Source organism: Phyllobates terribilis, unplaced genomic scaffold (assembly GCF_046119375.1).
Source record: "Phyllobates terribilis strain yellow unplaced genomic scaffold, ASM4611937v1 Scaffold_7__3_contigs__length_470593459, whole genome shotgun sequence".
NCBI classification, from domain to species: domain Eukaryota; kingdom Metazoa; phylum Chordata; class Amphibia; order Anura; family Dendrobatidae; genus Phyllobates; species Phyllobates terribilis.
The window spans coordinates 139,968,196-139,980,729 of record NW_027362767.1 but is presented as its reverse complement, the minus strand read 5'-3'; the positions used below and the strand labels follow the sequence as shown (position 1 = coordinate 139,980,729).

Here is a 12,534-nt window from a genome sequence, read left to right as displayed (position 1 = left end):
TAGCGCTTGATGGTTTTTGCAACTGCACTTGGGGACACTTTCAAAGTTTTCTCAATTTTTCGCACTGTCTGACCTTCATTTCTTAAAGTAATGATGGCCACTCGTTTTTCTTTACTTAGCTGCTTTTTTCTTGCCATAATATAAATTCTAACAGTCTATTCAGTAGGACTATCAGCTGTGTATCCACCAGACTTCTGCACAACACAACTGATGGTCCCAACCCCATTTATAAGCCAAGAAATCCCACTTATTAAACCTGACAGGGCACACCTGTGAAGTGAAAACCATTTCCGGTGACTACCTCTTGAAGCTCATCAAGAGAATGCCAAGAGTGTGCAAAGCAGTCATCAAAGCAAAAGGTGGCTACTTTGAAGAACCTAGAATATAAGACATATTTTCAGATGTTTCACACTTTTTTGTTAAGTATATAATTCCACATGTGGTAATTCATAGTTTTGATGCCTTCAGTGTGAATGTACAATTTTCATAGTCATGAAAATACAGAAAAATCTTTAAATGAGAAGGTGTGTCCAAACTTTTGGTCTGTACTGTATATGGGGGTAGAAAGATAGATATCCGTGAGATATATAATTTGTGCCTTGTGTGTAGTTTACTGTACTTGTATTCATTTAATAAATAAAAAAAACAGACGTGGGGTCCTCCCTATTTTTGATAACCAGCCAAGGTGAAGTAGACAGCTGTGAGCTGATATTATCAGGCTGAGAAGGTCGTGAGTACCTGGCGCCTGTGAACAGTGGTCCCTTTACTGCTATTCATACTCACCGGTGCCAGATTAGAGGAACATGGAATATGGCGGAGGAGCTTCATGGGAATATTTTGGGTATTAAATTGGTGAACGATGGCAAGTGTGGGGGAGTCTTTATTCAAATGCGAGTTTTTAATTTTGATTACTGGGTTAGCAATGCGGGTGTCTGATAGACGCCTCTCCAATACTAACGGTAGGTATAAGGTTTGGTGCGCACATAATCAGTGGGCGAGGTGCAGGTGGAACGGTGTATGTTACCCCTAGACCAGTAAAATAGAGATTCACCGCACACTCTGGGCTTGGGTGATGAACAGTTTATTAATTCTCCGTGACAAGCAAAAAATTCAAAGGTGCAAAGACATAATGTGCTTGAATGTGACCACATTAGACAACGTTTCGACCCTTGTGGGTCTTTTTCAAGGCGTCACTGTAAGAAAAGATAACATATGAGTGGATTGTTTGCGGGAGAGTTCATGGTATAGCAGAATATTAGAAAAATCAAGTCCCAAACTGTGTAATAACAAGTGATAAATAAAACGACAGTAGTAATATATACATAAAAATGTGCTGTACAGTGGTATAAATACAAAACCGAATGGAAAACATAAATGCAACGAATTATTTACAATATATACAATGTTATGAAATATAGGGTGGGCGGCCACAAGAGGGTGGTCTAAGGTTGCAATGAGTGTCAACTAACTTAGGGTAAGCATACGAGAAAGTATAACAGGCATAACTATGAAAATGAGGGCTAGGCCTTACTGTCACGGGTGTGTCAGAGGTGACAGACAGTAGCCCTGCAGTTGGTTACAGGAGATCACTATGTTTGGCATTACAGACATCTTCTTAAGAGGCTGGTTGTCTCTAGGACCCAGCGGCTACCTCCCTCTGGCTAATTAGCTCCCTGGCCTGAGTGTGTAAATACCTGGTGTGTCTGAGAGGGAGGTGCCGGTGATATTCATTACTACTTGTGAGGCTTTAGCAAGAGCAGTACTTCGTCCTCTCTGGAGCTTGAGGCCGTGTGTGCATTTGTCTGGTGTCGTCTAAAGCTAAGCAATGCCCCCCTGATTGTCTACCCTTGTTGTCTATAGAGTTTAGTGGAGATTGACTAGTGCTCATCTCCTCCCTTCCCTAGCCTTAGCCATACACCACGGAAAGTCAGAGCGAGGCACGCGTGCAGCGATTGGTGAAGAGCCAATATAGGGACAGTGACACTAGACCAAACTAGGAGGTCTCCACTCCCCCCTTTCCCTAGTGTCTGGGCTCCCTTTCCCTCTGTGTTGCACTAAGTCGTTCCCACACCCTGCATGACACTTACTTGTTTGTAGAGTAGAGAGAAGGATTCAATGGAACAGTGTCCAAAGGTGAGAAGTTATGAAATTGGCTGTAAGGTAAAAGCCAGAGGTTAATATGGATGCAGGGCCTGTGAGGTTACGGTGCTTGCTAACAACTTCTAAGGTACCTGGTCTTACATGCAGATCAAGGAGACTGAAGTTTGCTGTGGAGAAGACAACGGGAATATATGGTAAGAATATAGAATCCATGGTAAGTATACAGAATCCCTATGGGAAGGGATTCCCATGTAGAAAGGGGAATCATTAATAGAGGAGGAAAGTGAGGGACCAGGGCTGGTCAGTTACCTAGAGATCACGCCGTTAGGGTGCTCCCGTGCCATGTTGGTCTTTGTCCACGTGTGCTGTGGAGTGCCTGGTTTATGAAGCTGGCTTGTAGTGTAGTGCTGGACCGGAAGTGCGTCACGTGCTGATGCCCTCCGGAGGTTACGTCATTGTGGTCGGGGATAGCTAGGCACTGTTGTATCACAGTAACCATGGAAGCAGGGTAACAAGACCACTAAGGCTGTGTGCCCACGATGCAGAAATGCTCCGGTTTTTTTCTGCTTCTCCCCGGCAGGAAAAACGCATGTGGATTGTAAATGTGTTTTTCCTGCCAGGTATAAGTGTTCTTCACATGCATTTCCGCATGCGGGTTGTAAAGCGCTTTTCCAATTGATTTTAGCATCACTTGGAAAAGTGCTTGACAACTTGTTCACACTATATAAATCCATGCAGCCGGCATGGATTTACAGTAGTGTGACCAAATTACAATGCTGCAAATGCAGCATCAATAGTAAAAAAAAATAAAATGGTGAAAAATAAAAAAAAGTCATTATACTCACCCTCTGATGGCCGCCATTCTCCTTCTCCAGTGTCTTCGGCGGCTCGCGGTGGTGTAAAATGACCTTCCATGACGTCATTTAGTCATGTGACAGATCACGCGACCGCCGTCAGCGGTTGCGTGACCTGTCACATGACTAACATGACTAAATGACATCATGGAAGGTCCTTTTACACCACCGCGAGCCGCCGAAGACATCGGACGCACCGTACTGGAGACCTGGGGCCATCAGAAGGTGAGTATAATGTGTTTTTTTATTTTAATTCTTTTTTAACTACAGGTACTGTGGTTCCCGGGTCTGGATGAGAGTCTCCGCATGTGCACATGTAGTCATGCGGATATTAATCGATTCAATGCAAGTCAATGGCAGCAATTACGCCGCGTTTCCACAAAATTAATGGACGTGTTATGGATTTTTCTGCAATGATAATCCGCCCTGGAAATTTCCGCAGCATGTGTACAGCACATGCGGATTATCATTGGGGAACATGGCAGACCTTCTACCAAGCGTTTTTTAAGCGTTTCTGTGGCGGAACTGCCGCTGCAGAAACGCATAAAAACCGCATAGCCTGAGTGTAGGAATGGACCCAGGGTATAGGGAAGAGGGCGATGGGAATATGCACTGGAAAAGGGGTTGTGGAAAATAACATTGGGTTACGTGTGACAGTGGAGCTGGCGGACAGCATAGTAGATTACCTCTAAATTACATGTAAATAAAACATGAATGGGGAGGTAAAACAATTAGTCAGAAGGGGTCCTGCATATAGGTAGCCGGGGGGGAGGGGGGATAATAAGGCTCCCCTGGTGGTGGGGTGCCGATCAGCGTGTCAGTATGGAGGAAAATAAGTTTAGGTTAACCAATCAATGTCTCTGTTTAGACCTTTAGGTGCTAGGGTCTGTAAAGTATGGATCCAAAAGGCCTCTCCGTTTTAGCAGTTGGATATGGTCGCCCCCCTGCCTTGGTCTGTGCACTTGCTCAATGACTTGGAACCGTAACTGGGTTACGGGGTGTCTGTCTTGGGTGAAATGGTCAGGGAGAGGGAGCCATGTCTTACTGCAACGGATGGTTGATTTATGGCTAGCGATACGATCTCTAACATGTTGTGTAGTTTCCCCTACATACAACAGTCCGCATGGCCATTTAATGACAGATACTACAAAGTTTGAGTCGCATGTGTAGTAGTCCCTGATAGGGTACGTCTTCCCCGTTCTCGGGTGTGTGATGCAATCAGACTTGATTATGTCGGAGCAACCGCACAACTCAAACAAGGGAATGTGCCATGTTTAGGTGGGCCGAGGAAGCGCTGGGGTGTGGTTGGTAGTGTACCTCCGACGTCCGCTCTCACTGATCTGTCCCTAATGTTTGGGGCTTTTTACAGCACGAGGGCTGGAGCTGAAAAGGACTTGATATTGGGATATGCCCTGGCGAGGAGGGGCCAGTGTCTCCGGATAATGGTATGTATTTTGGGCATTAATGGGTGGTGTACATGAACAAATGGAATTCTGTTTTTATTGGTGGGTGGAGGAGGAGAGGTCTCGTTTCTCTTTTCTTCCTGTTCTAGCAGTCTAATGGGATAGTTTCTTTCCTTAAATTTGAGTGACATTTCAGATTAGGGAGGGTGCACAAGGTCAGTGTCTGTTACCATGCGAGACACCCTTTGAAACTGTGAACGAGGGAGGCTTTTTTCTAGTTGATTTGGGATGACAGCTGGAGTAATATAATAAGCTATTACAGTCGGTGGAAAGTGTTATGTGATAGGCCCCTGATGAAGCCACCGCTGGTGGCGACACGCGTTGGGCATTGACGGCCCATCCACATCATCCCTGTCCTTGTGGTACTGTTGCTGGGTTTTGATCCATGCAGGTTATGGGTATACATATTCTTCTATGAAGAAACTTTCTCTAAGTCTCATAGATCTTACGGCCAAATAGGCAGTTTGTTTATGCCAGGATATGCGTTATCTGCATCTACTATATGTCTAAATAGACTACTGTTCCCCTCTGGGCACGTAGGTCTCATGTCAGGTTATATCAATTGATTTGCTCACCTATGTGGATACATTTGCTCATTTGGTGTTCCATAATTGATTGTGCTCCCATTTAATCTCTTTATCATCGTATATATCCTTTTTGGTACCTTCAGGATTCTGTCATTATTGTTTTTTTGTTGCAATTATTTAGTCTCATTTGACTATATCCTGGCCAGTGTGTGGTATTAACCATCAGAGATAAAAGTAGATATACACTAGAGATTGGCTATTTTCTGCATGTGCATCTTATCGTACAAGGGATGATTATTTCTAGTGGATGGACTCTCGCTCAGTGATTGTCAGCAATGAGTTTTTACTTGTGTTTTTAATATCTTTTGTGTCTTTTCACGTATGTATTCGTGTTCAAATAAAATGTATACATTTTTGTTACATTAGCATCTAATGATTGGTGATCACTGCCTTTTATAGTATACCTCTGTCTCTTTTTTGGGGGTTTTCAGGCAGTGGAAAGGGTCCAGTCTGGGATTTTGATTACCATGGTACCTAGAAATGAATGAATTGTAGCTCTGTTCTAATACTATACTCACTAACTAACTAGACTAACCTCAGGGATTGATAGCAGATATGATTTTTGACAAATCACAGCTGACATCAACCCCAACTACCACCGCACCAGGGCAATCGGGAAGAGCCGGGCAAAGTGCCAGAATTGGCGCATCCAAGGTGATGGGGCGGCTGCGGGCTGGTATTTTTAGGCTGTGAATGGCCCAATAACCAGGAACCTTCCCAGCCTGATGATATAAGCCCGCAGCTGTCTGCTTTACCTTGGCTGGTTATAAAAAAATAAGGGGGACCCAAAGTCATTTTTTTTAAATTATTTATTAGGTAAAAACACCTTTCCCCAACACATGTGCTTTTTTTAACTGCAGATTTACTGCATCTAAAGTAAGTCTATGGGGAAATTCCATACGGAAGACTGAGTGTTCCCACAAGAGAAATCGAAATGCTGCGGCTCAAAAACCCGCAACACAGGTGATTCTATGCAGCATAAAATGCAGTGGGTGTGGGATTTCTATTAATCCCACCCACTGTGCTTCTACTGCACAACTCAGCATTTTGGACGCAGCAAAAATACGCAGGACGCTCGTATTACTGATTGTGTGCACGCAGCCCAACATGTCCGAATAACACCTTCAAGTATTACTAGTCTCTGCTGTACCTATTTGCCCCACTAGGGGGAGACGTTTCTTGCTGGCTCTCTCTCGATGATCCCATAAATCTCTTCATGTGAATTATGGCATCACTTCGCCAACAAGCATCACACAGAGACATTTCCATGATATTTTCTGCAAGTTTCAGAGACTGGCTGAATTGGTGACCATTTGGAAGTACATTTTTGTGATCTCATCAGATTTTTTCTCTTTTGCAATAATTGATTTTTTATTTGTAGTATATAGTTAATAAATCTTGATTTCTGATACCAAAACCTTCTCGAGGAGTCATCTCTAAGTATTGGTTTTTCCAGCCATTAAAGGGGACTGTACAAGATGGTAGATGGTATGTGACTCATCCACATGATGACAGGACCTGATGGCTGACCCCTTTCTATCATAGGCAAAGAGCTCTGACTCTTCTGTGGGATTGGCACCTTCTCTCCTCACACATCAAAGAGCAATTGGCCCCATGACTGTCAGCGATTCACCCGCTGTCCTTCCTTGGATCACTTTTGGTATGTGCTGACCACTAGATAACGGGAACATCCCATGAGACCGGCCTTGTACTGGAAACACCTCCTGAGCCCTCCTGTGTATGGAGAACACTTTTGGGATGCTCCCGGTACATGGTGGAGCACGAGACGCACCCTGCACCTCGAGCATCCCACGAGATGCCCCCTGTACCATCACAAGAGACCAGTCGTATACTAGAAACACCCCACAAGCCTTCCCATATACCGAGAATAATTCAGATCCACAGTATACTGTGATCACCCCACAAAACCCACCATACAATGGGAGAATCCCACAGCTGGTCCAACTGTATACCAGAAACACGCCAAAACACCCACCATATACAACAAATACCTCCATAGTATACCAGGATCACCCCATAGATACCACCATATACTGGGAGAATCCCACAAGTCCCACTGTACACCAGAAACACGCCAAAACACCCGCCATATACACTGTGTTCCAAATTATTATGCAAATATTTCTCAGATTTTCCCAAATTACCTATATGAATTGCAGTCATTGTAATTTTCCAGTCAAATAACTATTAGAGTACAATTGAAAGGTTTTTGTACAAACTGCCTATGATAACAGTATATTTTTAAAAAAATAAAAAACTCAAACTGCACTCAAAATGCATGTTCCAAATTATTATGCACAGCAGAGTTTTCAACCTTTTCGTTTTAATAAAGAAGAAAAAAATGGTCATTTTTGACATTATAAGCATTAGCAGGTTATTACACACTGAAATCAAACAGTTTTCAACTCAAAACTTTATTCTAGGTGATGTTACATTTGCACATAGGACCGCTTGTCCGAAAGGAGCTTCTGGACTCTCTCGTCCATTGAATTTGTCAGGTTTTGGATGGTTTCTGCTTCAATTGTTTTGCATGAGGACAGAATACCCTCCCAGAGCTGTTGCTTAGATGTGAACTGCCTCCCGCCATCATAGACACTCCTTTTGATGATGCTCCAGAGGTTCTCAATGGGGTTGAGGTCAGGGGAGCATGAGGGCCACACCATAAGTTTGTCCCCTTTTATGCCCACAGCAGCCAGAGATGCAGATGTGTTATGTGCAGCATGAGACGGGGCATTATCATGCATGAAATGATCTTGCTGTGGAATGCACGGTTCTTCTTCTTGAACCATGGCAGGAAGTGCTGTTTGAGAAACGTAACATACATTATGGAGTTCATCTTTACCCCTTCAGGGATCCTAAAAGGGCCGATAATCTCTCTCCCCATGATTCCAGCCCAAAACATTACTCCACCTCCTCCTTGTTAGCGCCGTAGCAGTGTTTGCATGGGGTGTCCATCAACCAGCCATCCTCCACTCCATCCATCTGGACCATCGATATCATTTCATGCATGATAATGCCCCGTCTCATGCTGCACATAACACATCTGCATCTCTGGCTGCTATGGGAATAAAAGGGGACAAACTTATGGTGTGTCCCCCATGCTCCCCTGACCTCAACCCTATTGAGAACCTCTGGAGCGTCATCAAAAGGAGTGTCTATGATGGCAGGAGGCAGTTCACATCTAAGCAACAGCTCTGGGAGGGTATTCTGTCCTCATGCAAAACAATTGAAGCAGAAACCATCCAAAACCTGACAAATTCAATGGACGAGAGAGTTCAGAAGCTCCTTTCGAACAAGGGGTCCTATGTGAAAATGTAACATCACCTAGAATAAAGTTTTGAGTTGAAAACGGTTTGATTTCAGTGTGTAATAACCTGCTAATGCTTATAATTTCAAAAATGACCATTTTTTTGTTCTTTATTAAAATGAAAAGGTTGAAAACTCTGCTGTGCATAATAATTTGGAACATGCATTTTGAGTGCAGTTTGAGTGTTTTATTTTTTTAAAAAATATCCTGTTATCATAGGCAGTTTGTACAAAAACCTTTCAATTGTACTCTAATAGTTATTTGACTGGAAAATTACAATGACTGCAATTCATATAGGTAATTTAGGAAAATCTAAGAAAATATTATTTGCATAATAATTTGGAACACAGTGTACAGCAAACACCGTGTACCAAGAATATCACATGAAACCCACCGTGTATGGGAAACACTTCTTGAGCCCTCCTGTATACTGAGAACACTTGAGATCCACCATATACCAGGAACATCACACAAGAGCCGCCATACACTGGCAACATACCACCGTATACCAAAGAGACCTGCTGTACACCAGCAACACCTACAAGTCACACTGTATACCAGAACACCCACGAGACCCGCAATATACTGGAAACACCCACCATATACCGTATTTTTCGGACTATAAGACGCACCTGACCATAAGACGCACCTAGGTTTTAGAGGAGGAAAATAGAAAAAAAATGTAAGCAAAAAATGTGGTCATGATGCACTGCTATGGGGGAAAGGGTCTGCTGCTGACACTGTTATAGGGGTAATGTCCCCCAATTCTGTTAATATCCCTCATCCTGGTATATATGGCCCTCTCCTTCCTTTTATACGTGGCTCTCATCCCTCATCCTGGTATGCATGGCACCCTCATCCCTCGTTCTGGTATGTATGGCTCCCCTCAATCCCGGTATGCTTGGCACCCCCTGATCCCCACCACGCTGCACACAAAAAATAAACAATTATGCTCACCTCCAGCGCTGCGTCCTGCACTGCTGCTGACAGGGATCTCACTATGTGAGCCGCGCATGGCGTCCCTGCCATGTGCCCTCACAGTGAAGTGCTGTGCCGGAATAGTGACTGCTGCCCACGCCGGGACTGTGTGCGTCTGGAGCAGTGACCATTTATTCTTCGTAATAGCACGCACACTGTACCCGAAGCCCGACTCCTGTTGCTGCCGACGGTCATGTGTGCCGGCTATTAAAGATCATGAATATTCACTACAACCCACTCCCATGGGCGTGGGGAGCAGTGAATATTCGTTTTCTTTAGTAGCGGGCACATGGTAGGCTGCAGCGGGCGGCTCCTGCCTCCTGTGCCCCGCTCATCCCCCACAGTATACACATGTATGTCAGACTATAAGACGCACCCCCCACTTTCCTCAAATTCTGGAGGAAAAAAGTGCATCTTATAGTCCAAAAAATACAGTACTAGGAACACTACACTAGTCCCACTGTAGACCAGAAACGCTAAAAGAGCTGCCCTAATCCGAGAATATCCCACTGTATACACAGGACACCTGAGAGACCTGCTGTGTGCCGGGAAACTGCCCACCAAATCAATAGTTGTGGAGCTTTCCCGTTGGCTAAACATCACCTTTCGGCCCTTGTCATTCATTGAGATCTTCCCCATTTTTCCTGCTTCCAAGAATCGATCATTCACCTTCTGATAATGGCGCCTGCCGGGGGCACAGTATTATCACCAGATAATCAGTGGTATCAAGGCAGCTCAGAGTGTAGACAAAAGGGGAAGGATTTTCAGCCATACTCTGAGCGCTGTACCTCGTTAATGGAGACATTAGACTATCCCCGGCCCCTGCGGAGCGAGGACATTCCCTCAGAACAGGATACAAACAGACACAGGAACGTTTTATTCCACTTTTATTAGAAAACCCTCCGATGTCGCAAAAAAAAAAATAAAAATGTTGATGTGGAGAGTCCAGTGCTGGTCTGTGCAGTCAGGACGCAGCGCAAAGTAAAAAACCCCATCGTCCCATACAACAGGAGTTGTTAGTTATGCCGCTGTGCTGGCACCAAGGGGTGAACAAACGTCCATGGTGACCCCAAAAATAATAACATGGATTTATGTTGCAGCCAATCGATAAGCCCCAATATTAATGGAGGCCACCCACTGGGGAAAAGATGGCATCAGGTGCGGGCGGAGCAGCGTCAGAGGAAGTGGTAAAGCAGCATGAGGCGGGCACGGTCTCATACAGCAAGTCCTGAGTGTGGGGTCTCTGATGGACAGACACAGCCCCCTCAGTTCTTCTTGGATTTGGGGGTGTCGTATTTTCTCTTGCTTGAATACCACAAGAGGAGGGGGATGCCGATGGAAGGCAGGGTCATCACTCCGAAGGCTGCCCAGTCCAGCTACGGGCGGGAGAAAACACAAAACATCAGCCCATCAGATGCATCTACAGCAGCGCCCCCCAGTGTGAAGGAAAAGCAGCACCTCTGCATCTATATATAAAATACCCAGGGGGCACAAGCGATCAGGCAGAAGAACGTCGTCATCTATCGGAAGGAGAAAAAACACTTACGAAATGAGGGGAGAATCGTCGGTCAAACTCTCGCTGAGCCAGGATCCCTCCTTGCCCGGGGGCGCTGGTGTACCCCATCTGTCACCAAAACACAACGGACCATAATGTATGAAATGCTAGGAACGACCAATGAAAAGCCGGCGTATCTCACACCTTCCACCGCCAACATGGTGGCGACAACTTACCACAACCTGCGAGCCTTCCTGAGCAAGGTAGGTGATGCTGGCAGAGGTGAAGTTGAAGTACCCGGCCTTCAGGGGGCGCAAGACCACGGTGTGGGAGACATTGCTGGCTCTGAAGACGTGGAGTTAAGGAGGAAGAAGAGCAAGCAACAAGGACCCCACAAGTGGGAGGTGCCGTATTCAGATGGGACTATCAAACTCTACTTAAAGGAATCGTCCGTATAGTCTAAGAAGGAAGAAAGGGAAATGGGCATCTATTTTCTGCTATCCAGGTGTATTGGGGAAAGGATACGGGGCGATTCTGTCCCACTTCACGTTCAGCATCCCGGAGACAATCCCGAAGTCTTCAGGAGGGAAGGAGTCGTCAGAGAGCTCCACATCCAGGGCGGCGCTGGAGAGAAGGAGGCGGGTTATAACAGCTGACATCAAGGGTTATCTGCCTGGCAATGTCACCTGTGCCAACACGCCGGGCGCCAGGGCCAACTAGCCAGGCGCCACACGCGTCAGCCAGGGCGCCCTGGCGTTACGGCCAACGCGCATCAGCCTTTCCTCACCTGGAGCCCACGTTGTAGATGTTATACTGCAGCGTCAGGTCCTTCCCCTCCACGGCGTAGCGGTTCAGCAGGGTCTTGGAGGCCAATAATCGAGCCCCCTCCTCACAGCGGGCGACCGCAAGGAGGGCGAGCAGCGCAGCAAATAAAGTCTTCATCTGCAGAAAAAAAAAAAAAGAAAACCATTGGTTAGAACAATATGGAAAGGCCTTAAAGGAGTCAGATATAGAAACAGCCCACGCCGAGGGGACCCCCGATAATACCGTGACACAACCAATGAATGGAAAAGAACACTGTCCCTTTAAATGACATTTCTTAAAAGAACAAGGAAAAGCATTTATAGACAAGAGCAGAAACAACTACAACCCTCATCAGGCAGCACTACAGGGAGGAATATGCCCCAGCCCACAAGACTATGACTGACTCCGGAGGAGGTAATGACCATCAGTCAGTAGTTAATAGGGGTCCTGTAGTGATGGCGGCCCCCAGTGTTACCGCCCGACTCCCCACTCACCCCGCTGGCGTCCAGCTCACACTCACCACAACCCGGGATCTCCGCGATCACTCAGAGGAGAAAGACACGTCAGCCAGCGACCACCGGATATCCGGCCTCTGCCCCCGAGCATCACGGGAAATGTAGTCTATACAGCCGCGCCGAGTCTCGTCATACTGTATCCTAGCAACTGAGAAAGGGCGGGAAACTGAAATATCGTGTTATCTAAGACTCTAAGTAGCCAATATCCTGTCATATATCACTATCACTGATATATAGGGAGCGGTGACGTCACTCCTGTAATATATCATTATATGTGAGGAGCGGTGACGTTACTGCTGAAATATATCATATGTGAGGAGCGGTGATGTCACTGCTGTAATATATCATTATATGTGAGGAGCAGTGATGTCACCGCTGTAATATATCATTATATGAGAGGAGCGGTGATG

The 12,534-nt window shown here is 45.6% G+C and overlaps 1 protein-coding gene across 3 annotated transcripts; it reads right to left on the bottom strand.

Moving 5' to 3' along the window:
- Positions 1-10,180: 10,180 nt before the first annotated feature.
- On the bottom strand, positions 10,181-12,262 carry SSR2 (signal sequence receptor subunit 2). 3 transcript variants are annotated; one of them, XM_073637616.1, is made up of 6 exons: positions 12,130-12,262; positions 11,593-11,747; positions 11,331-11,429; positions 11,042-11,150; positions 10,857-10,934; positions 10,181-10,686 (listed from the first exon to the last, which is right to left on the bottom strand). In XM_073637616.1, exons 2-6 carry the CDS (start codon positions 11,745-11,747, stop codon positions 10,576-10,578), a joined length of 552 nt encoding a protein of 183 aa, XP_073493717.1. In that variant the 5' UTR covers positions 12,130-12,262; the 3' UTR covers positions 10,181-10,575. The 3 variants fall into 3 exon arrangements, with proteins under 3 accessions (XP_073493717.1, XP_073493719.1, XP_073493718.1); XM_073637618.1 differs by having other exon boundaries at positions 11,048-11,150; XM_073637617.1 differs by having other exon boundaries at positions 12,104-12,209.
- Between the last annotated feature and the right edge of the window lie 272 nt (positions 12,263-12,534).

What these genes read in the sequence shown, in the direction of transcription:
- SSR2 (XM_073637616.1), bottom strand. Translation starts at nt 11,747, where the DNA reads ATGAAGACTTTATTTGCTGCGCTGCTCGCCCTCCTTGCGGTCGCCCGC. An exon ending in ATCTACAACGTGGGCTCCAG is followed by an intron (nt 11,430 to 11,592) that starts GTGAGGAAAGGC and finishes CCTTCTCTCCAG; the next exon opens with CGCCGCCCTGGATGTGGAGC. An exon ending in AGGAAGGCTCGCAGGTTGTG is followed by an intron (nt 10,935 to 11,041) that starts GTAAGTTGTCGC and finishes TTTTGGTGACAG; the next exon opens with ATGGGGTACACCAGCGCCCC.